Raw genomic sequence first — 25,991 nt, 5'->3', positions numbered from 1 at the left:
CCCTACCATCAGCAATGGGATCCCACCAGCCGCATGGCTTCTGGACTGAACAGACCAGACTCAGCTCACAGCTGCACACATGTGATCCCATTACAACAAACAGGATTGCTCTGGAGCAGAGGTGGCCAAACAGTGGTTCCCGAGCAACATGTGACTCTTCAGAAGGTAACATGTGGCTCCTTGTATAAGCACCGACTCAAGGTCTGGAGCTACAGGCACCAACTTTCCAATGTGCCGAGGAGGGCTCGCTGCTCAACTCCTGGCCCTGCCCCCACTCCACTCCTTCCCGCCCCCTCCCCTGAGCCTGCCATGCCCTCGCTCCTCCGCCTCCCCCCCAGAGCCTCCTGCACCCCACGAAACAGCTGATGGGGAGGGAAGGGGCAGCGCTGGTTGGTGGGGCTGCCAGTGGGCTGGAGGTGCTGGCAGTTGGGACGGGAGCTGATGGGAGCTGCTGACGTATTACTGTGGCTCTTTGGCAATGTACATTGGTAAATTCTGGCTCCTACTCAGGTTCAGGTTAACCACCCCTGCTCTGGAGTAACTGGGCCACACAATTGAGATTGGGCCAGTGCTGTCATGTGCTCAGAGAAGGGCTTGAGCATACCTGGGGCATGGTAAATGCTGCTCCTATGGGAACCCAACCCAAAGGAGCGATTCAGGCTTCAGTGACCTCCTCCAATGCTACCTTATGCCCAGGAACCAGACCGTGCGTGACTGTGGCTTTAAGAGAAAGGAGACTTGCATTGGCCACTGTCAGCTGAGCTGTAAAAGGCCACTGCTCTCAGGGCAGCAGCAGCCTGTCTTAGGGCACACCCCATGCCCCAACCTACAACATGCTGAGCTCCTCATCTCCCATGGACATCAATGGCCTTTGAGGGAGCAGGATCAGTCCCTGCATGTGCTCCCTTCCCACATGGAGCAGCCATTACAAGCAGATTGCAGCCAATCTTATGCTTCTTCACCGGCTCCCACACCTACTAATCACCTCACAAGACACCAGCGCCTACCTGCTCCTTTTCCGAGTAGGGGTTGTTCAGGACGACGGGTGTGTCGCTCTTCCCCCACAGGTCATTGAAAACTCGGTCATTTTCCATCCCGGCTGGTACGGGTTTCTGGGACTTGTCCACTTCCCTGAAACTGAGGGTGGGGAATATTAGTCATTTCGTTCCCAGAACCACACACAGCTTGTTCCCCATCAGACATCCCAGATTGCTCAGCCTTAGAGCAAAACCTCCCTGCCTACTGCATGGGGGATGAACTCAAGCCGGTGTGTTGCCAGCAGGCAGCTGCTACCCTCTGCCAATTGCTTGGATACAGGACTGGCTCTGGGCAGCTTCCCGCAGGATTGAAAACTTGCAAGAGTTTGAAGGGGAGGGGTTGAGGGGAAGAATTGGAAACTTCCCACACTGGCAAAGGATCACCCCGTGTTAGTTCGACAACAAGCAATGGGAGTTTTGCAATGTAAAAAATACCAATTCCTAAAATTGGCAGGAAGCTGAAGTCCTCACTGGGCCAAGGTAGGGAAGTGATAATCATCCAGCTTACACCTTTGCACTCCAGGGAAGACATATTCCTAACCCTATCACTCTCTGTGCAGCGAGCTACCACTCCCAACACCAGCCATCGCAGGACCCAATAAAGAGTGGAAAACCTTTAGCCAGAGTGCATTTGAGTTATACACAATGCCCTCTGCCCCATGCTGTCCCATGGAATAAGAACAAAGAGCATATTTGAAGTGCTCTTAGTATACAAATGCATCAAAACAAATTAGGGGCCTTAGTTTACAAACAGGATTGGAAGGAAAGGGGATAGAATATAGGGCTGATGGTGGTTATTCTATAATAGCTTTGTTGGGGAGGGGTGAACTTGTTGCTTAAGTGGAATGTAAGTGGGAAGGAACAAATTGATGTGGCTCTCAGGGAGATAGTTCGATGCTTTGAGAGCCTGATCTTGCAGACACTTGTGCACGTAAGTAACTTTACACAGGGAATTCCACCGAAGTGAGACTACTCACAGATGTAAAATTACTCATGTTTCCAAGACTGGAGGATTAATATGCTAAGAGACAAGTACTGCAAGAAAAAACAACAACATTGCAATTGTTACCCATGCTGGATCAGACTTAATTTAAGAGTGACACAGAGAAATACTGGCTTTGTTTAACACCCCCCCCCCCCAACGCAGAATTGACTTGTGGAACTTACCACCACAAGATATCATTGAGGATAATTATTTAGTAGGCTCCAATACAGTGTCTAAGCACTACTGCAATATGAATACTAAAACAAAGATAATGAGGACTTAGCTATTTATGTGAGTTATGAGAATATAATTCAGTCAAACCAGCTAGGGTAAAAATGTGTAAATGACATCAGCTCTCATGATTGAGGACATAACCCAGCTGTTTACAGCCCAGGGTTGGGAAGACACTTCTTCCGTAAGAATGCTATGTGGCAAATTGCCGGTACTGTTCTCTGGGTCTCGCGCTTTCTCTTCTCTGGGGTAGGTTCAGGGCGCTATTGCTTGCCTCTGAACCAGTTCTTAATCATTCCCCTAGTGTTCTTGGAGGAGGGGAGTGGAGAGGGAGGGACCTGGGCCCGCCCTCTACTCCAGGTCCCAACCCAGGGGCCCTGGGGTTGTGGTGAACCACTTGACTAGCGGTTTCTTCCCCTGGGTTACTTCCCTCTCATACCCGTCAGCTTGTGAAGGGCTTCTCGCCTCTCTTCTATACAAGCCTGGTGCCCCTTACCTAGGGTTTCTGTTGGGCTTCCCAATCCACCGCAGCACTCCTCCAAACCTTCTATTTCTCTCTGGACAAACTCTTCTCTTCTGCAATCTGCACTCTGCTCCAATCCAACCTTTCTCCTTCAACTACCACCCCCTGTCTGACTGAAGCAGGGGTTTATATCCCATGACTGGAGTCAGGTGCTCTGACTGGAGTCAGGTGCTCTAATTGGCCACAGCTGTTCTAGTTAATCTAAAGCAAACCTTCCTCCCTTGGCAGGGAATAAGGCCCCCTGCTAACACTCTTATGCTGCCTTCTGGCCATGCTGTATCACTGCTATGATTTAGTTGCCCACTGTTAGGATTTTGTAAACGACTGGACTAAATGGACCATTGTTCTAATCCACTCTGGCAATTCCTTTCTTTCTGTGTAGGTCTGATCTTTATTCCCCTGACATCAAACGATGAAAAACGATTCCTGTTGCAAACCTGGGGCCTCATCCAAAGCCCACTGCAGTCAGTGAGAGCCTTCCCATTGACTTTAGGGGGTTGGGATCAGGCCTCAAATCAGGAACGTGACACTCAAAACCTAATTTGAATAGGTGCCCTGATCACGAAGCCACTCGTAGCTTAAAAAGAAGGGAAACGCCCACAGCAAATTAACTGTCAGGAGGTTTTCCCCATGCATGTGGCTTTTGGTATAAATGAGGTAAAACAGCATTTGGTTTTATTCCAATCACTCCAGAAGTTTCTAGTTCATTTATGGAATGAAGTTGAGCCCTCCAGCACCCAAGATGTTACACCACTTCCCGGGGATATATTCTAAACACCGGGTAGCCTTGGGGAGAAAGCCTCTACTTCATATCTCCAACAGAATTCAAACCCAACAGGGGTTGGATTTTTAATTGAAATTCCCATCTGTCACCTCTACCAGGAGGAAATTGTTCTTTTGCTAACTTGGCTTTTTATACACATGTGAAAGGGTTTTGATCAGATTAAATACAGAACCTCACCCACCATTAAGCTGGCCCATTCAAAGTCAAAGATGACTGTAAAATAATGCCTATGTGCTACACACAGAATAATGCATGCATCAAACACTGTGAACATTTTGCACTGTGTTGTTCCCACTCCTGCCCGCCAGGCTGGGGTCCTGCTTCTGAGGCACAGTTTACCTACTGTGCATGTCACAAACCCCTTTGGGGCTGTGCACAAGAGCTGATATCACAGGAACAGAATATAGCAACTCTTCAGAGCAGGGACTGAGCTTTGGTAGTTATATGGCCCCCCATTACTGTAATATCCGAACACCCTCCCAAGTGTGAGTGTATTTACCTTCATAATACCCCCATGAGGCAGGGCAAGGTTGTTATCCCCATTGTACAGATGGAAAACTGAGGCACAGGGAGGCTAAGTGGCTTATCCAAGGTCCACACAGGAAGCCAAGCTGAGCCAGGAATTGAACCTAGATCATCTTTTTAGTCTCAGGCTAGTGCCCCTAATCACTGGACCAGGTCCTTTTAACCTCCGTTCATTAGCACAGTCAAGACCTATTATTCTCATTGATGCCTCCAAGGGTGCTATTATTTTTTATTTGTATTCCTGTTGCACCAAGACCACACAGAGGATTTGGGGGACCTAGGGCAAAATCTGAAACTGAGGGCTCCCCGCCTTTCCAAATAACTACTATGGAAAGCAAGGATTTTAAAAAGAATACTCCCCACTGAAATCAGGAAACCAAGGGGGCAAAACCAATTAGAGGGGAGGCCTGGGGAAAGGGGGACACTGGGGAGTAAGCGTGCCTGGTATTCACTCTGCAGTGGCACCTCCTGTCCTTGCAGGGTTGGGCATAGCAACCTGGTGCACGGGATTGCAGAGCAATTCAGGTTTGGCCAAGCTGCCCTTCCCTCAAATTCAATTTGTTGCCTCTGGGGCAAACTGCTCCTTTTGTCCTGCATCCCTTGCTAGGCAGCCCTGGGTTGCACCAATGAGGTCCCAACCAGAACTGGGACCCCATTGAACTAGGTACTGTATGGACACCTAGGCCAGGTCTACACTATATACTTCCTTCAGTAGAACTACGTCGCTCAGGAGTGTGGGAGGGGAAACAGAGGCACAGGGAAAGTCAAGAAATTTGCCTAAAGGCACACAGCACATCAGTTGCAGAGCTGTGGTTACAACCTAGGGCTGAAAAGCTGCCCCACTGAAGTCAAGGGGAGTTTTGCCATTGACTTCACTGGTATCAGTATTTCACCCCAGATCTTCTGAGTCCCAGTCCATTCACCTATTCGGTCTACTGAGTTTGCTTGGCAGTAGGTGTTCTCGAACTTCCTTTGCATTGACAAGAGAGAGAACTGATTGCTCAGATTCCTGGCAGCTCATTTGGATGAACCAACAAGAGCTTGGAAGTCTAATGTTTTGCATCGATGCCATAAGCAACACCTAGTGCAGTAACCAGAAGGCTAGGATGCTGTTGGCAACGGGCAGAATGCAGCCCTTGTCCCAGTGCGTGAAAAGCATATGTTGGCTATAGGTGTCTGTGCCAGTATGAGCTGGGAAGGAGCTGTGTGTGCATGAGAAGGAAAAAGAGAGAATGTTCTTCTCGACTATTCAAGAGAAATAGGTTTCTTTTCACATCTCACTTTGCCCTGAGGCATTGCCATCAGCTTTCCTCCAGCAGAATCACCCACCACCATCAATAATATGGGCCACAGAGTAGTTTGTAAGTGATTTTCCTTCGCTCTCTCTCTGAGTTTTCCACATTCTCAGGTAGCATTTCCTGCTGTGGGGAATATTTCAGGCTGAGAAGGAGCTGCCACCCTCTGCTCCAGTCACAACCAGCTACTCCAGATAGCAGTTTATGGTCTGCAATGCTGAAGAATCGACTACCCATCTTTTTTCTCCATTACCTAGGATCAAACTAATGTCAGAGATCAGAAGTAACAACATGCTTTTCTATACAGTCAGGCCGAAGGATCTCAAAGCATTTTACACACCAACAGAAAGAGGTAATCCCATGCTGCACATAGCAATAAAACGCAACCGCCCGTGGGGCTGGCAGGGAGCAGCACACAGCAGCATTCTGCAGTAGTCTCAGGGAAGACATGGGGAACCTCATATCCAATTAGAATTGAACAGGCATGTAAAGAGACAGGGGGCAGTTCCCCAAGATGGAACAAGGCCCACATGCTGGGGCTGCTCTTGCAGCTAGAACCCAGGGATCACAAATGATCCAAGTGAGAACAGCTTCCTAAGCGATAAAGGGATGTTTTAAATATATGAATGCAGAGAACAAAAGCCTCCCTAAAGAGAACATTGTGCGGAACAATAAGTGGATCCCGTGCCCTGAGGAGGAGATGAGGCATCTGAGGAATTATGCTAAGATTTTGGATTAACAAACAAGGAACTGTGGTGGCTGCGCTTAGCAGTTGGAGCCATGTCTTTGTATTTAATAAGGGTTTGTTAAAGGTACTGAATAGGTTCTGAACATGCTCTTCGCTACAGAGGGTGTTAGAGGAATACAGACATCGGGCCAAACCCTAAAGCCTTTACTGGCACAAAACTCCCATTTTCATCGGTCAGGGTTTGGCCAGGTTCAGAAACTGCATCATAGAATGTTCTCCCCAGCTGGGTTTGCAATACGCAAAGAGCAACCAGAAGATAATGCTCAGCATGCACGTCTGATTATAGATTGAGCAAGTCAGCAAACAAGAAAGGACAAAAGTAAGGTCTCGGTGAAAGGGCTGAGAGAGAGAGAGAGAGTCAGTCCCCTCTATAGAGAGAAGAGTCCTTGGAGACTTCAAGGGGCAGAACAAACAAAACAAAAGAGAGAAAGAGTCACATCACCGCATCAGAAGAGAAATTCTCCTCGGGCATCAGTCAAACAGTTTTTCCTGTGGGGACATCCAATAAAGATATGCTCAGCCCTGCTGGAACATGAGTTGCAGGGTGCGGTGATTTTGTGGCCTCCTGTCAGCACCTCCACCTGCCTTAAACTTGGGCTGGGGTTACTATACTAAATTCTATTTTCATTCATGTGATCAGTATGCTCCATATCAATACTGGTGCCTGGTGACCTACTGGCTGTACAATTTCCCCTCAGCAGCTCGGGCATCAGACTGCGAGCAGAACAAACACCAGCTGCCGTGAGCAGTAGCAATGGCTGCCCAATCTGCTCTTCTCTTTATAGGCAATGGTTCAACATGCCCTTCCTTTGGTTACCCTCTTCACTTCCCGTAGGGTCCTAAGAGTTCTGTATCTCAGGTGATGTATTCCTGTGCTGTTTCCTGGGGAACCAGGACCTTGCATATTCTCAAGTGTCCCTTATTTTTGGTCAGTGAATCATCATGAGCTGCATCAGCCCCAGGGCTAAAGCCTGGACTCAATTAAGTAAAGAAGAGATTTGCCATGGACCTCAGTAAGAGCAGCTGGAGGTTCCTGGGAGGTGAATTGATCCCCAGCTCAGTCACATGACACTAAATCAGGGTATGCTCCAATTTTCCCCTCCCTGGCGATTTAATGATGCTGCTATGAAGTATTTTACAGAGAGTTTTATCATTTGACAGAACTCTACAAACAGGACCTAATTAATGGGGAAACTGAGGCACCAAGAGGTCAAGTGATTTGTCCAAAGCCACTTGGTGAATCAATAGCAGAGTCTGGAATAGAACCCAGGTCTCCTGATCACTCACCTATATCACTAGAGCACATGACTTTCCAGCTTGCAGGAGACTGCATGAAGTACCTTAAACACATCAGACAGCACACTGAAGTCATTGACACAGAGCTGCAGCTGGATAGACCCCCAGCATGCAATGCTCCCTTCTCGGGCACAGCAGCCTGGCTGGAATGCTGCCTGCAGGCAGAACATCTGCACTGAAGCGGACAACCCACACTGTAGCATGTATGAGGCCATATGGACACATGCACAGGATTTTGGCTACCCCTGATCGAGTGGCTTTCTCAACTATAAAGCAGGTCAGTCATTTGAATAGATGGAGTTCAAGGCACAAAAACAAATGTAACTGCTCAGGGAAAAAACACGACAGCATCCTGTCAGACTAGTCCCAAGCAGTCTACCTTTTTAGGGCTGGCAGGTGAAACTTCAACAGAACCATACTCCGTCAGATTCAAAATCGAAACACTTTACGAATGTGGGTAACTTATACTGGATTTTAGTTTTAGAGGAAAACCAGAAAAGCCATTCTGACCTCAAAATGTCCTGTTTCAACACTTCCAGAAAGAAGTGTTTCCATTTTTTGTTTTTAATTTTTTTTAAAAAGTGTTTATAATATTATGTATATCATAGTACAAAACCAAAAAGTCAAAATCTGAATTTTTTGATTGCCCCCAAATGAATTTTTTTTTTCCAGAATTTTCCTTCATTGAGAATTTAAAAAATGTTGGATTTCATTCGGGTACAGAATGAAGCCAGATTTCTAAATCCTTTGTGAAACAACTTCCATCCTCCACACCAGTCTACGTCTTACTGTGGCGTTACTGCTCTTTAGGCCCTTGCTGCCTAAAACTGCCATGTTTCTATCTAGCTAAGGAACGGTCCCTAGAGGAAAAAGGAAAAAAAACAACCCAGAGGGTTAAACAATATAAATGCCAGCAACATGAAAGGAAATGGGATGTGACAATTCTCCTCTGGCTGAGGGTCAAAAATAGAACAAGGTTAGCTGGCAATGAATGAATTGTGCTTGATTTCTACGCTGTAGCCTGCCGAGACCCTGTTAGATGAGAGGTTGCTTCTCATCAGACCTTTCTCCCCACTTCCAGGTATATTTTTGTATTAACTCCATTACAGCTGGTTTGCCCCGAACAGCGCACACTCAGCTGTAGTTATAGCTCCCCTGAAGACAGACAGCAAATCCGCAGGGCGAGCATGTATCCAGAAAACAGCAGTGGATGGATGGCATCTAATATCTGAGGCATCTTCCCAGGTGAATACAGACCAAGGAAGCTTAGGATGCAATTTAGCCACCTCCTGCCAGGTGCAGTCTTAGTGATTTCTTGTATCCCTTATGTAACCCACACACCTCCTGGGCATGGTGTTCTGGCCCATCTAGTGGTACCGAGATCACTTAGGGAAACATTAATGAGTCTCCTCTACAGCCTTAGCTAAGGGCCATGTGCCTTTTAGCTCATGCAGTAGAGGCTCATGTATTTAGCTTCAGAGGTCCCAGGTTCAATCCCGCTTGCTGAGGACTAGGGCTGTTCGGTATTACACTTACATATGATATTGTGGTAGTGGGTCAAAACCCTGAGGTTCTTACTCACTTTTTACTCAGGAAAAACATTCACTGATTCAGAGGGAGACTGTCCTGAGAAAGACCCTCACTACTTGACCCATTATTAATAAACTCCATATTTGCACCATTCTTTTTCTTCCAAAGAATCCCCAAAACTCTGCAAAAGGGAACTGGCTTTATCCTGAAATACCGCCATCTCTGGACCACACAGCAGCCTCTTAACAACATCTGCAATGTTACACAATGGTTCAGGAAGAGAACAACACAGACCTCAGTTACAAAGGCAGGGGGGGGAATTAGGTAGGCAGAACACAGTTACTCACACTAGATTCTAGCTGAGACTAACACCTGGGCTACACTAGCGGGGTGGGGTGGGGGTTCGAACTAAGATACACAACTTAAGCTACGCTATTCGCTAGTCTCGTAGCTGAAGTTGAGGTATCTTAGTTCAACTTACCTGGCCGTCCTCACAGCGGTGAGTTGACTGCTGCGGCTCCCCCGTCGACTGCGCTTACTCCTCCTGCCGAGGTGGACTACGGGTGTCGATTAGCAGATCGATTTATCGTGTCCAGATGAGACGTGATACATCGATCCCCGATACATCAAACACTACCTGCCGATCCGGTGGGTAGTATAGATGTACCCAATGTACCACCAGACCTTTAGTGACCATGAGTAGTCAGCACCTCAGCTTTAGCTCTTACCCAAAAGACAGCCTCTTTAACTTCCTTAAAGTCATATGGAGGCATATGTTCAGTACTGACCTCGGACGAAAGAGCAAACATCAGCACCTGCAATAATTGGGATTCACCTGGAGATCTCCCATGCCCACTCTGACTAGGCTCAACTGGCCTAGTCTATAAGATCTGAAGAGGTCACAGCCCAAGGTGTAAAGCTGCACCTAACCACTGTCTAATTCTTCCTAGGGTTACTTGTTTTATAAGCATCTCAATGGCGTCTGCCAATGCAGAATCCATAGTTATCCTGCTGTCCAGTCTCCCTGGGCTTTCTGTGCTTGTCCCAGTGTCTCTCTCCGTATGATCAGGCCTCCCCAATGCACCAGCCGTGTTTCAAACTGAGCAGATAGCACAGGAAATGAGTTGACTATTTTCAGCCCCGGGTAGTGGTGGGTAGGGATTGGGGTGACTGTCCCACGTCTCTCTCAAGGGTGAAAAGACTCTTTGATGCACAGGGCTGCTCTCTGCCAGTTTCCTTGCAGAGTTTCTACTCTTCTATGTCTGTCTAAAACCACTAGCATCACCGCGCCCCAGTATTTTACCCACAATGCAGTGAATTATGCCACTGCCCTTGTCATTCTTACAGGGCTTCATGCTCCCTCTCAGCCTTATATTAGCCTCTGGGTGAAGCCTGGGCCAGAGTTTCTCTCCAGAGGCCACTTTAAAGCTTCCCCAAGGATACTAGTGTGCTCTTTAAGGTGTAGTTAAACACTAACTTCTTCAGGGCCACTAATTCTTGCTGGTTCTTGGGATAGCTGCTTAGGACAGATTCCACTGAGGAGCTAGGACTGGAGAACCCTCAGCTCCCACTGACTTCAATGAGAGCCGAGGGTTCTTAGTGCGTTGTTGTAGGTGAGGCTCAGCATTTCACAGGCCCAGGACTCTCGAGAATAAAGTATGAGGCGGCTCTCTCTGCTCTTTGGCCTCTCTTCCCTCACCATGATTCTGCATGAAACCTACTGATTCAGCATTTTAAAAAAAAACATGAATGTTTTATCGTGGAGTTTATTAGAGTTGGTTGGACTTTTTTTTTTTTTTTTTTGCAGAAAATAAGTCAGGTACTTGAGCTAGTGAACCCAGATGGAGAGGAGAACAGAGGCTTGAGGCAGCCAAGCTGTAACTCTCAGGAGCCACCATGGTGGCATTTCCAGGTAGAAGTATTGTTTGGTTTCAGGTTAGTGTTTTGTCAAAAAGTTGACATTTATCACAGAAAGCTGCTACCATCAGGGCCGCCCAGAGGATTCAGGGGGCCTGGGGCAAAGTGGGGGAGCTGAGGCGCTTGTATTCACCTGGCAGCAGTCCAGGTCTTTGGTGGCATTTTGGCGGCGGGGGGGCCCTTCAGTCACTCTGTGTCTTCAGCAGCACTGAAGGCCCTCCCCGTTGCCAAAATGCCGCCAAAGACCCGGAGTGACTGAAGGGCTCCCTTCCACCAAAATGCCGCCGAAGACCCGGACCACCACCGGGCCAGGGCTTGCGGGGCCCCTGTAGGGACCAGGGCCTGGGGCAAATTGCCCCACTTGCCTCTCCCTCCCCCCCTCTGGGCAGCCCTGGCTATTGTTTTCAAATGTTTCAAAGCCACAGTTTTCCTTAAAGAATTTTTACAGAAAATTTTCAACTTCCTTTAGATACTATTAAAAGGACAGACTCCTTTCAGCTGTATGGCTTTCCAGTACCTTTTGTCTCTTCCCCCTCCACTGCCCTGCTCCCAACCCTTGCAAGCTTTCAACCGACAAAGTGGGTATTCACTCACAAAAGCTCATGCTCCAATACGTCTGTTAGTCTATAAGGTGCCACAGGACTCTTTGCTGCTCAAACTTAGAGTAATTCACCAGCCAACTCCCATGTAAGTGCTGGATTCACCCTGGCTTTTGCCTTCCTGGCATGGCAAGCCATTCACTGGGTTTATCCTCAGGGGCTGTCTCCTCTACAATCAGCCTTCCTTACCTCTTCAGCAATATCACAGTGAGTCTTTGTGACATCACAATACATTCCACAGAAGTTGTTGTGATGTCACCGTGGCGAACAAAGGAGGGACGGACAGAGAGAGACTGATGGCCAGCAGGTCCCGTAGGAATATAGAGGTCAAGATTCCTGGGTTCCACTGCTGCTGATTCTTTCACTGACTTTCTCTGGGATGCTGGTGACTCCCTTAGATCAACAGGTTTACAAACGCGACCGCTTGTTTTGCATTTCTCTATTTTTGAGTGTGCAACCTGAGACACCCACAACTTCCTTTTCAGGAGTGTGGAGCCCTTGCACATCCCACTAACTACAGCTGGAATTTAGGATGCTCAGGACCTCTGAAAATCAGGCCTGCCAGCATTTCAAGCTATGTCCCCAAACACGGAGATTGCCAAAATCAATGACCCACTTCTGAAAACATTGGCCTTCACTGGTCTGTGCCTCAGTTTCCCCAGCTGTAAATTAAAACCCATCACCTCACAAGGGGGTTGGCAGACTCAGAGTATATTCAAATGGCAAAAAACACCCAGTGGCAGTGAGTCTCAGAGCCCAGGTCAACTGATCAGGCTCATGCTTCCAGGCTAAAAATAGCAGTGTAGACATTTGGCAGTGTAGCATTTGTAGGCATCAGGGCTCTGACATCCCCTCTCGTGACTGGATTTCAGAGCCCAGGCTCCAGCCTGAGCGAGAATGTCTACATAGTTATTTTTAGCCCCAGAGCGCAAGCCCCTTGAGCCAGAGTCAGTTGACCCAGGCTCTGAGACTCACTGCTTTGGGGCTGTTTTTGCTATGCAGATGTACCCAAGATGTTTATAAAATGCTTTGAGATTCTTGGGGAAAGGGACTAGGAAACGGCAATGCATCACTGCTAATAAATGGCCAGGAGGAGCGAGCTAATTGGGAAGGAGCCTGCTCCTGCGAGCGCACAGACACCAGAACAATTAACAACAATTAAAAACACAGGGGGGAATTACACAGGTCCTCAATTACATTCTAGTGAAATGTCGTTTTTCAAGCTCTCGGGGGCACTTTAAAGACTCTCGGTTTATAGCATTTCTCCTGCTTGTGTAAAAATAGAGAAGCAGAGCTGCACATCTAGGATCCAAACCTGTTCTCACTGCAATCTGTGGATGAACTCCCACTGCTTTCCGTGGGAGCAGGATTGGATGCCTAACTGCTGGGGCTGGGTGGCAGAACAGGCCTAGAGCATTTTGAAATATGGTGGCTGTTAGAAGCATCATTTACAGCGAGTTGAGCTTCCCTTCTGGAAGGTTTGGGTTGTAATAATACAAGATTTAGCTTTTATATGGCATCTTTTATGAACAAAACTCAAAGCCCTGTATTAGGAGAGCTAATATCATTGGCTTCTTTTTACAGACGGGGAAATCGAGGCACTGAACTCTGCCTAAGGTCATGCAGCATGTCAGTGGCAGAACCAGGAAAAGAAGCCATGTGTGCCGTATACCTGTCCAGTGCCCAATCTGGTAGACCACACTGCTAGCTCCGGTGTCCGTGAAATTTTATTTTCCTGTCCCTTTGTCCTCTTTCAGTCTCCTTGTTCTCCCCTTTCTGTTCCCCCATGCTTCCTGCCCGCTTCTTGTTTTCTCCCCCACGCATATGTCCTCCTCTTACCTCCATTTCCCTCTCTCACATTTTCTCTCTTTTCCCTGTCTAGCCGTCATTCTCTCTCCTGACCATCATGCCTTAGAGGGCAATAGGTCTGTGACCTGGAGAAGGCTCTAACCTGACCCCACCAAACCCATCTGACTTGTGTCACCATAACCGATACTAAGGGTAAAAAATGTACGTAGGTACTTACCAGTCCACCTGGACTTCTATATCTCTTGTCTCCACCTTGGTTGGCGCGTCTCCATTGAGTTCCTTACTGCTGCTCTTTAGGAGTTTCAGGACTGGCTCTATTTCTTTTAGCAGCTCATTGTTTTCGACCCCACCGTTCAGGCAAGGATTGGCACTGGCATTGTCCCTTCCCTTCAAAGAGTCCTCGCCTTTGGCGCTGGTAATCACACCATTGACGTGCACAAGGGACTCTGCTTCCTGTTCGTTCTCTCTAGCCCATGCTGAACTACACGAGCCCCTGGCAGGGTCCACACCCTGCTGCAGATCTCTGCCGTGGATGCTTGGATTGGACAAGTCGACTGCGTTGGCCGTTGGGCACAAAGGTCTGGTTACTCTAACAGTCTTTGGCATCCCATCACCGGCAAAGGTGGTCTCCAGATGAGTGGTAAAGCCCTCGGGACCTCTCAGGATCAGAACCACATAGGTCTCTGAGGCGATGCTCCTCAGGATCTCCAGGGCACTCTCATAGCTCATGTCCACCAGGGGACGGCCATTGACTGCCAGGATAATGTCCCCAGCCTGGATGAGCCCGCTTTGCTCAGCTGCCCCTCCCCGGATCAGGTCGGAGATGATTACTGGGGGCTTGTTAACACGTTCCTTCACCAGGAACCCGAGACCCCCAACCTTGCGTTTGAAGAGTCTCACCGAAATGACATTGGGTTGTATCTGCTGCACACTGAACAAATTCTCTTCCATTGTAGCCCTTGGTCTTCTAGCCTGCAGCCCAAGCCCTCTAGACCTGCTGAGCACAGACTAGCCCACCGCTGAGCAGAGAGATTAGCGGCTGAGAAGAGAGCACAGCTTATCTCTGCTTGCAAGCAGGAACTTGTTGGCTCTGGAATGACTTGCCTTGTTGCAAAATCTGCAGAGCATCAGTCGTTGCACATCAGTTCCAGCTCTGTCTTCGCCAGCATAATTTCAGTCATTCATTCCTCCCTCCTCTCTTTCTTTCTTTTGTAAGGTAAAGACACCAGCAGCCCAGGTAACCTTCACTGGGACAGCAAGAGCGTGTCACCAACAGAAGGCTGGGCTGGCGGCAGCAGGCACAGAACTAGGCATCTCTCTGCTGAAGAAGGTCACAGGGACAAAAGATTAGAGAGGAGACACGATAGGCCTCGAACCATCCCTTGATCTTGTGCTTGGAAACTGGCTCACTTCACAGACATCTCTGCGGACTAGTTTTTAGGCTCTGAATGGATCTTGAGCTTCTCTGTCTGTGAAGGGGGATTTAAAAAAAAAGAGAGACAGAGAGAAAATACATGAGCATGGAAAGAGCTAAGTACGGGCCCCAAATAGAGATCTAAATGGCTTAGACACCCCGATACAATACATTCAGCACAGGTATCCTCTCTGGAGCTGTGTTTCAAAACCTGGCTGTACCCTGAAATCATCCCAAGCTATATTTCCTCTGTCCCTCTGCAACCTCTCCCACTGTCTAGTTCTTCCACCTTAACTAGAGCAGATGTGGAATAAAGTCCCGGGAAGGAAAATTCGGGGCCAATTCTTTGGTTGGTGTAAATCAGCATAATTCCACTGAACTCTATGGAGCCACATTGATTTACACCAGCAAAGGCTCTGGCTGCTGTTCTTCAAAGCATCTTCATGAGCCAAAGTCTGCCTGGCAGGGATGACCGAGGGCAGGTTGACATGTAAAATGCTGCAGCTTCTCCCGTTGGTGTAGTTAATCCACCTCCGTGAGAGGCAGTGGCTATGTTGGCAGGAGAAGCCCTGTGCTGTCTGTGCTGGGGGTTGGGTTGGTATAATTGTGGTGCTCAGGGGTGTGGATTTATCCCATAGTTATATCAGTGTAAATGTGTAGTGCAGACCTGGCCCCAGGAGCAACCTAATTATAGGTTTTTTTATTTAAACAAAAAGAATGTAAGGGAAACCTCAACATTAGCAAAATGTCAATTTCTTATTTGGGTTTTTATAAACTTGTTTGCACCTTATTAAATATATCTTCATAACAACATCACAGTAAAAACGTTAAAAAAAGCTAACCAAACAATTTCAACAGGCTTCCACCTTTGTCTCCCAAACACACCCAAGCATCATCAAAGTTTAATACTCTCAAAATATTTGCATAAGCATGTATTTAAAATTCATATTGGTTTCATTTTTATTCTCTTTTAAGTTATGTTCAGGGAAAGTACTCGTTAACGTTTGTGCCTCTAAACAGTTAACAAAAGTGAAATTGGTATCACAAGCAAATTAACTCTAAAAAGCTTGGGTAAAAATTCTAACATTACCTCTTTTGCTAAAACAAAGCTCAGCAGGGGAAGGCAATACACCTCTTCATAAAAAAAATGTCAGCATCAATTTGAGCAGTTAAACACTCTATTTAGAACATAAAAGATCAGTAATGCACCTCAAGTGAAAAATGAATGTCTGTACAACAATTGCAAAAGTATAGCTTGTGTTATACAAAGCTTGGTCCCTATTGCATTGTAAACACACTACGTTAATAAGTGTATTAAATCTGGGTTACTAAAAACAAGAAACATGTAAAACACACACAGAACTTTATGATGTTAACTCACTTAAGCTGTTTAGGGTTGCATCCCACGGACCAACCCCCCTCCCAAAGACATCAGAAGATATCAATACACAGTAAAGAAACCCCCACGCATCAAGAAAAGTGTAAATAAAAAACTGGTCAGCTACACCTCAGTCTACCATATATGAACAAATAAGTTGGCAACCAGTTAGAAACCACTAGCTGAACCAGGTTAAACTGTCATTTAATTTAAATTTGGCTACTGTGTAAAAGCAACTGCATTATTGCTGTACAACATTTACAATGTGCACAACATCGCTAAACTGTTTAACCAACACATAAGTAAAAAACAAAAAAATCAACAAATAAATGGCAGCAAACAATATGAAGGCAAAAAAATAAATAAACCCATATTGGTTAAAAAAAAAATTACGTTACGCAGTAACTTCAAATTGGGTAAAAAAATTCCCTAGTAGTACCAGTCACACTTTGGGGTCAGTGACAACATATCCTAAGTAAGGCACCTGTTATTCAAAACAATTTTGTTCACTGTCTGGGTGCCAATACTAAACCCTGGCACACAATGTTTAACAAATCGGTTACTGTCCATTCAGTAGGTTATCTAAAAAACAGCATCCATAAAAAATAAGTGAATCTACGTCAACTACTGGTGTATCACGAAGCCATGCGAACAATGGAACAGAGAAGCTAGCCGTTCTTGTTTCCTGCCCAATAAAGCTTACCAAAGGCTAACAACCAGCAGGAAGGATCAGGGCCGGCGCAATCCATTAGGCGACCTAGGAGGTTGCCTAGGGCGCTAACATTTGGAGGGTAGTGACCGCGGTGGCCGGACCTTCCGCTGCCTCTGTCAGGGGTGGCATTTTGGGGGCGGGACCTTCCGCCGCCTCTGTCAGGGGCGGCATTTTGGGGGCAGGACCTTCCACCATCTAGGGTGGCAAAAAAGCTGGCAGCGCTCCTGGGAAGGGTAACCTATAACATGAATGGACAGTACTGTGTAGCAACCAGTTATGCAATTGTATATAGAAAGGCCTCATTTGTAATGCCAATACTCCACATTTCTTTTACTTCTCTTATTCATAGCACTGTAAAACACACAGTTATAATACCTATCCCAGTATTTCAAAGCACTCTGCTTACTACCAATAATAATAAGAGAGGTGGTAACTGTAAATGCCCTAACAGGAGCGTGTAGCTATCTGGGCCAAACCACAAAACCATAGCAACTATAAAACTACATTCCTCAATCAAAATCCTGGGCCTAACATTCCCGGGTCCCCCACAAAAAATGACATATAATTGGAAAATAAAATCTGTCCATCAGTCGTACAAACAAATGCACAAACCAAAGAACAGATGCGGCATGAAGGTGTAAATGGTAAAGTAAGGTGACGACGTACCCAGTGTTTAGCCCACTGGGTCATCTTCAGTCCATGCATTCTGCTTTTCCAGGATGGTGGGTGAACGTCCACCCCATAAAAAGCCAAAAAGTGAGGGAATGTAGTAGGAAGAGAGCATGAGGCATAAGCCCTTGCATCAAAAGCCTGGTATGAGGCCTGAGGCCTAGGCTAAAGTAGTGGTCAAAGCTTTGCTAATATAAAGCAAAGTCAGGTTGTGAGTAGAAGCTGGCCCTGCTCACAGAATCTGGCAAGAACGGGGCTAATATTGCAAAAACACACATTCCTAAGAGGTGCTAGTAGGGTTGCCAACTTTGGTTGGATGGGTTCCTGGAGGTTTCATCAAATGACATTATCATCTTTTATGAAAGATTAATCTTGAATTCCTGGAGACTCCCGGACAATCCTGGAGGTTTGGCAACCCTTGGTGCTAGGCACAGAGCACTCATGCAGATACATTCCAGAAGGGTGGTAGCAGAACACCTTGATACCAGCACATTCCCCACAGATAACAGGAACATGCTGACCCATCCTAGAGATAAGGTCAGGATGATAGTGTAATAAATACAAATGTACAAGGTGATAGGTGGTAACTGACTATGTCAGAGGGGCAGTACATAACTCATTTGTACTAATGTATAAAATAAAGCCTTGAAGGGAGTCTCTTTGTCTGGCCGAGGGAACAGTGGAAAGTCCCACCACTGCCTGAGCCGGTCCACTGCCACAAGCACACATGTGTCGGTGTACCTGTAACCATTGTGCCAGGGCATTAGCACCGTGCTTCATCGGCAACAAACCTAACCAAGTTCCTTCGCTAAAAATGAAGTCTGTGTATTTATTGGGCAGTTCAGTTGGAGCCTGGTGTACAGGCTGTCTGATCAAAGGCAGTACAGCACGCAGAGAGAACACGCACCTGCAGCCAAACATCTAATTCCCACTCCTTTCCATCTGAACACCGAGCCTGCATCGAGGGACAAGGAGAAAGAGTGAAAAATCATATAACAACCTTAACAGGGGAGAGAGTTACAGCAGTGGTTCTCAACCAGCAGTACACGTACCCCGGGATGCACAGAGGTCTTCCAGGGGGTCAGCTCATCTAGATATTTGCCTAGTTTTACAAAAGGCTACAGAAAAAAACACCAGCGAAGTCAGTACAAACTAAAATTTCATTCAATGACTTGTTTATACTGCTTTCTATACTATGCACTGAAATGTAAGTACAATATTTATACTGCAATTGATTTATTTTATAATTATATGGTAAAAATTAAAAAGTCAGCAATTTTTCAGTAAGAGTGTGCTTTGATACTTTTGTATTTTTATGTCTGATTTTGTAAGCTAGTCATTTTGAAGTGAGGTGAAACTTGGCGGTGTGCAAGGCCAATCAGACTCCTGAAAGGGGTACAGTAGTCTGGAAAGGTTGAGAGCCCCTGAATTGAGGGACAGATTTCCACATTAACGCACTCATCCTGAGTAGCACCTTACTTCTTGGTTAGTCCCACTGCAGGCAATGGGACTATCTGTGGCACAAGGGTATCATCATCTGGTCCCAATTCATCTCCTCCTTCACTTTACTACAGATCAAAAGTGTTCCTGCATGAGATGCCAACTTGAGGAGGCAGTCCAAGAATCCCCCTCAACTCTCATCCCCTGAAATTCAGTTCTCAGGGAACGATTCCAAAACAAACTATTTCACCTAATGGAAAATCACCCAGGGTGGAGATGCAGTGAGTTTCTCAATCTCAGCTCCTAACAAATCCAAAGCCGGTGAGTAACATTTTAAAAAACGCCTAAGTGACTTAGGCTCCTATGTGCCTTTGATTTTCAGGCTGTGTCTACACCGTAACTGGCGATGTAATTCCCAGCTCAGGTAGACCTACAAGCGGTAGCTCTGCTCAAGCCAGCCCACTAAAAATAGCAGGATGGGCAGTGGCTCAGGCATGGGCTAACCACCCAAGCACGACCCCACCTGAGATCCTGGCTGGAGCTGCTGCCCATGCCATGGCCACGCTGCTATTTTGACCATGCTAGCTCAAGCAGAGACAGCCTGTGTTAGTCTGCTCATGCTGGGGACTACACCCCGTCCAACTGCAGTGCAGACATGCCCTCAATGAGACTTGGGCTTTGTCTACACCAGGGGTCGGCAACCCTTGGCAAGCAGCCCATCGGGGTAATCCACTGGGGGCTGTGAGACATTTTGTTTACTTTGACTGCCCACAGGCATGGCCCCTGCAGCTCCCAGTGGCCGCAGTTCACCGTTCCCGGCCAATGGGAGCTGCAGGAAGCAGTGGTCAGCACATCCCTGCAGCCCGCACCGCTTCCTACAGCTCCCATTGGCAGGGAACAGTGAACCACAGCCACTGGGAGCTGCAGGAGCCGTGCCTGCAGCCAGTCTGTATAAACAAAATGTCTCGCGGCACCCAGCGGATTACCCTGATGGGCCGCGTGTCGAGGGTGCTGACCCCTGCTCCACACGGTGCAGCAATACACACTGGAGGGGTGTGAATTCGAAAGCGCACCAACGTGCTGCACACTAACTGGCCCTTCTAGGCCCTGTTGCATGCACTAAAAGTTCCTATTGCGTGTTAACATGATACTGCTAAAGCAACACTAGAGTCTGCATGGACCCTTTCTTGTGCAAGATGTTGGTGAGCTGCAGAATTCACACCTCTCTAGTGTGCATTGCTGCATCGTGTTGACTAGCCCTTAGCTCCTAACAGACTAAGCTAGATTTAAAAATAGGACTTAGCCTCCTAAGTCACCTAAATTCTTCTAAAAATTATCCTCTCTGTTCCCAAGTCCTGACATAGCTTCTTTTAGTTGCAACTGGAATCTGAATATTAAAGAGCTCCTTCAAGGCAGGACCAGTTGCTTCACATGTGGCCTACTGTTTGTGCTTGGAATAGAAGGATTTGCATGCCAAAATAAATGGTCTCAGATCCCCCAAACCATGCACATTCTGGATTTTTACTCCCGAAAGCCAGTTCTCACTCAGTTTCTCTAGTGCACAAAGGAAAGAGCAGGCAGCTTGCCAAACAGCAACCTGTTGGCTGGATTCAAGTAATTCTCATGCATTCCAGAGAAAAACTATCATAGTAACAGTAGGAATAAGCTTCACTCCGTACGCAGGGGAAGTGCCCCCTCCCTCGAGCAGGCCGGGGGACCTTGCTGCAGCAATATGAGCAGGACCTCAGGGGCCACATCCTGGCCTAGGGGAAACCTGCCAGCATGGGAGCAGCATCCAGCAAGGCAGGAGGGAGCCGAGTCCCTACCAGACTCCAAGGCGAAGAACAGGAGCTCCCAGGAGCAGAGTCCTGGCTTGCATGTGCAGCAGGCGCTCAGCGTTAGTTCATTCTCTCCGACACTGATACAAAGTGAGCTCTTTGGAAGGCAGAGTGATTTGCAATTCAGCCCAAACAAATAAAAGGGCAAAAGAATAAAGAATAATTCACTCGAGTATTGAGGGTCCACTTTCTGGAGCCCATGCTATGCTGAGAGATTTAACCCTCCTGACTCTGTGGTGCAGCTCTGTCGCACGCTGCAGCGATGTGTGCAAAGGGTTAACATTGCTCGCTTTCCACCGCCAACGTGAAGGACAGGGTTGGAGCTGTTTCTCTGGTGGAGTGACCCTGACTCTGGAGACAGCAATACGCCCTCCCTGCCAGGGCCAGCTTACTCAGGGGCTCAGCAAAATATTGGCATAGAACATTATTTTGCATTTAAAATGAGCCAAATTGCACCAAACAGCAAGTGTATGTGTAAGTTAATTCCCAGGGGAGGAGACCCCCACGATCTTCCCCTTCTCACCCTGATTTCCAACACCACACTGCTCGTTACTCTCGGGCTGTTCAAAGGTGCCAAAGGGAGTTAGGCACCCCAAACCTGTTGACATCCAATCAGAGCTGGGCACCTAACTCTCTAGTCTCCTTTGAATCTCGTAGGCCCTGCAGTCCCAGGATACATTTCAGGGACGATGTACAAATGGTCCCAGCAAAGCACCTGTAGGGCAAGTCTGTTTGCCCAGTGGCACTGCCTCCTTCCTTGGTTTCAAAGGGGAAAGAAATCAAGAGGTTTCCCACTCCTTTCTGCAGCACCCCCACCCCAGGGCATTGCGATTACCATGATGGGGCAGGCACACACCTAAGGGCCCAGAACGATAGATCCCAGCCCAAGAGGGGGAATATTTCTGAGGGAGGCGCCAGCAGTTCTTCTCTCGCAGCATGAAGCAGGCTCAACTCCCGGCACTCCATCTCCATGCACAGAACTGCAGAACCACAAGAGAGACTAACCAGCACCCCTCTAGGACACAGGCGGGATACACTGCCGAGCAGCTGGAGTGAGGAATCGTCCAGGGCAAAATCATTTTCATTTCACTTGGGGGCCTTCTCTGCCTTTCCTTTGAGTATGAAAGGAGAAAAAACCAACTTGCACTGCACAGACACTCTGGGCCAAACTCCAAGCTGTCTCACCCACTCTGGGACCCCGGGGGAGTGCCTGGAGTCAAGGCAAGGCTTGGCCCATCCTAGGGCAGATCTTCACCCACTCCAGCTGGAGACCAGTTCCTGAGCCGCGCAGCCTGAAGGTGTTGTGTGAGCACAGCCCTTCCCTGTGACCAAATGAAGCCGCACGTGCAATGAGTGGAGGGGTGGGGAGGTCTCAGAACATGTCTTTCATAAACACCTCATCTTTGGTGGTGGGGATGGCAGTTGGGGACAAGCCACTCAAATGCAGCATAACCTGCCTATTGTGGGGTCAGGTCATTCAAGTCACTAGGGGCACGTCTACACTGCAGTTAAACGCTGGCAGCTGGCCCAGGTCAGCTGACTTGGGCTCTCAGGGCTCAGGCTGTGGGGCTCTAGTGTAGACGCTTGGGCTCTGGCTGGAGCTGGCCTCTGGGATCCTACCCCCTCGTGGGATACTTGAGACACGCCGTGCTCTCAGGTTATTCTAACCATTTTGGTGTCTGAAGCTGGCACTTGCCCTGTACTTCGGGACCAGCTGATGTGGACCTGGCCCTGACAGCTGTGGGGTCAACTGCTGCATTTGGGACATAGGTTTTTATCCTCCAATATCCCCCATGGTTCTATCTGCAGCATCCTCTGCCCCTGTGTAGAGGAGATGGGACACTAGACAGAGTAATGCCACCTCCCCTCCACTGTGCCCATCACACACAACTAGGACAGAGGATACCATCGTAGCTGTCCAAAGAAGCAGCGATACAGCAGGGTTTGTGGCTGGTACCGTATGGTACCAAGGCCATTTCTCAACTTCTCCCTCCCTGTTGGTCCATCTGTCTCTCTCCCCGGCTCCCAGCCCAGAGCCCGATTTCACTTCCACTATTCTAAGCCCTGATCAGAACCAGGGACAGCGCACCCAGCACTAGGTAGCTTCCCTTCCCATCCCAGGATCCTTTTCCTCCCCGTACTCCACTGTGAACAAGTGCTCAGTTCATGAACATGCATCAAGGAGACCTAGCCAGGGAAAGGCAGGAGGGGAATGAGGCCGGGTTTGGAGAGTCTCCCAGCTCCTCCACTCAACAACCATTTAAGCAAAGATGAAGAGAGAAAGTCTGTTGCTTTCGAGCCTCCTACACACTGGCTGTGCCCAGAGTGCGACAAAAAGCAGGTTGAGAACGGAAGGGAGAGAGGGGTCTCATAGCAATCTCAGGTCAATAGTCTCTGCCTCTCCCTCACAGCTTTTTGTATCCAGAGCGTCTCATCATCCCTCACTCTGCCACAGGAAGGAGGCCACCTGCTATTGCTAGCGACAGGAGGGCAGCAGCTGCCTAGAGAGTTGCTGCCAATGGGACGGGGGGCTGGAACTAGGGGGGCTGCTGCACCCCCTGGCTGGAAGTGGTTTCCATCATGTGCAGGGTTTACAATTTGGTTCAATGGCTCTCAGCTCTCCCACTACACACATTGTTCTCTGCAATGGGGGCTTGTTTGAGAGGGTCCAGCTCATTGCAAGTGGGAGAGAGGGGAGACCCTGCTCCCTGGGTAGCCAAACATGGGCACATCCCTTACTGAATCTGTCCCCCAGTTGGGGTGAATCGAGATGGGGGAAGGGATTGCAACTGCATTACAACAGGGCCACAAAAGCTGAGCAAGATCAGCGGGTGCAGTAGCAGGGGAATTCCCCACAGACCCTTTCTCAAGCTTAGACCTTCTTTAAGCCTCGTGCCTGATGGACCCTTCTGCCAGGGTGATGCTGCCCTAAACCTTCTGCTTCTGTACGAAATAACCAGCTCTGCTCTCGAGTTGCCTCTCTGACGGGTCTGTCCAGGGGTTGTGCCTGAGGTTACCTCTGCCTGGGCTCTCTTGTGGGGCTGCCAGTGGTCCTTCTCCCCCGCCCCCAAGCTCACAGGAGAGGATAGGAGTACGAGACAGGCTAGCTTAGTAATACAGGGCTGTAAACAAGACTCTACAATCAGCGTGCATGCCGCGCGAGCAATGTAATTGTCGAGGTGGATAACTGCTAGTTTACACAGCAACAGCATCTAGCTTGTCAGCTTCTTGGGTGTGGGGAGGGGTGTCTTTTTGTTTTGTGGTCACACGGTGCCTAGAACAATGGGGTCCTGGTCTGAAACCAGTCCCTAGGCATGACTGGGATACCAATGAGTTAGCACTTCGGGAGTAATCCCCAGACGTTTACTGACTTAATCCTTGAACATGAGGCAGGCAGTATATCTATTATCCCCATGTGGCAGGTGGGGGCAGCAGACACGGAAGAGGCCAGATCCTGATCTCACACTGGGGTAAATCAGCAATAACTCCAACTGACGTCACTGGGAGTCATAGGGACTCAACACCTCTGAATACCAGGCCCAAGGAGTTTTACGTCGGGCATCCACAATCTTTGGCAGCCAAAGTGACTTGGCCAAGGTCATAGAAAGAGCAACGGTAAGGATACAGGACCCCCCAACTCCCAAGGCCTCTGCCCAAGCCACTATATTTTACCTTTGAGGTCTGAAGATCCACCTCCACAGATCTTTTGAGACCATGCAGACCAAATGTTCAGAGGATCCCAGCACTTATTTAGGTTCCTAAATGCAATGGCCACTGCCACAGTTCATGGTAACTGTACCTATACCACTCTGTGGTCCCCTGAGGGCACCCACTCTTAGGTGTCTGGCTCCCAGCAGTCCTCTCTGGGACACAGACCCATGTTTCTCTCCATGCTGACCAGCGTTTTCCCAGACTGTGCAGTTCCCTGACTACCTTGTGATATCCCCAGCAAGCCAGACTGCTTAACCAGGCCAGCACCTGCATTTTGCTTATGCTTCAAAGGCTATGAACAACATAACTGTCCACGGTGATGAGTTATCACACAGCTCTTTCTAAGCAAGCACATTTATTCTTAAGGTGAAAGCATTAAAAACCATAAAAGAACCTACACAATACCAAAAAGCTTACCAGGCCACCCCTTTTCCCAACACCAGCAAGTGATCTGGTAGGAATCAGTTCTTCAAACCCCACCATGAAAGAAAATACCCCCATGTTTACACCCTACTAATATATACCCCTGTGTTTGCACCCTAATAATGTTAACTATAACAGCATTTAAAAGAGAACTGGATAAAATCATGTAGGTTAAGTCCATTAATGGCTATTAGCCAGGATAGGTAAGGAATGGTGTCCCTAGCTTCTGTTTGTCAGAGGGTGGAGATGGATGGCAGGAGAGAGATCATTTGATCATTGCCTGTTAGGTTCACTCCCTCTGGGGCACCTGGCATTGGCCACTGTTGGTAGACAGGATACTGGGCTGGATGGACCTTTGGTCTGACCCAGTACAGCCGTTCTTATGTTCTTATGTTTGTACTAGGTGTGCCTTGTGAGATATCATTTAGAAACTCAATTTGCTGATCAATAATATCATGGCAAAATGCAGCTAGCAGAATTACAGGTGACGCTATACACATAAGCTGAAATAATGACTAAAAATGTTTTCCAAGGAAGGATGAGGAGTGGCCAAACCAGTTCCTCAGAGACTAAGGGCAAGCTGAGACCTCAGCCACATTCCCAGAAGTGCTGCACTCCCACAGAGCAATGGCAGCAGCTGGATGCGAAGCGCGTCTGGAAATGAAGCCCCTGCATTCAGGTGCCTACACTGAGCCACTAGGTACTGAGTTCTAGCAAAAATCAGACCCATAGTCCTTAATGCCGCCATTCTGATTTGTTTGCCAGGAAATTGTGCTCTGGGCAAAGAGGTGTTGATGTTGCTTCCCCACCCATCACTGAAAGTTGTTTAAGAAACATATTTTGACACCGCACCCACTCACAAAAATCTTCCTATCCTGCAGATAAAAGTGTAGAGCCTCTCACTTCTCCTGAACTCCTAATTTTCTGTTGCTTCCTACAGAATTATAAAGTACAGTGAGAAATCAAACAGATCTTCCCCTCACCTGCTAGAAATTCATGTGCAAAGCCTAGACAGGCCATGGGTTTTGCTGTCTTAGCATCCTGCAGCTCTGACAGGTCCACATGCAGTCAGAACGAATTACCCGAATGTCAGACTTCTTGCTTTTCCCCTTATGCAACTTTCCCAA

The 25,991-nt window shown here is 47.9% G+C and overlaps 1 protein-coding gene across 1 annotated transcript in view; it reads right to left on the bottom strand.

Annotated features, from left to right (window-relative positions):
* NOS1 (nitric oxide synthase 1) overlaps window positions 1–25,991 on the bottom strand; it is a 95,526-nt gene that overhangs the window by 53,477 nt on the left and 16,058 nt on the right. The window contains exons 2-3 of the mRNA XM_032800025.2: window positions 13,497–14,748; window positions 1,008–1,137 (exon numbers count right to left, since the gene is read on the bottom strand). Of these exons, the coding sequence (XP_032655916.1) occupies window positions 1,008–1,137; window positions 13,497–14,230 (864 nt within the window). The 5' untranslated portion in view covers window positions 14,231–14,748. The remainder of the gene's footprint in view (window positions 1–1,007; window positions 1,138–13,496; window positions 14,749–25,991) is intronic.

Source organism: Chelonoidis abingdonii, chromosome 22 (genome assembly GCF_003597395.2).
Source record: "Chelonoidis abingdonii isolate Lonesome George chromosome 22, CheloAbing_2.0, whole genome shotgun sequence".
Classification (NCBI taxonomy): domain Eukaryota; kingdom Metazoa; phylum Chordata; order Testudines; family Testudinidae; genus Chelonoidis; species Chelonoidis abingdonii.
The sequence above is the reverse complement of the archived record's forward strand: the minus strand, read 5'-3'. Positions and strand labels throughout refer to the sequence as shown.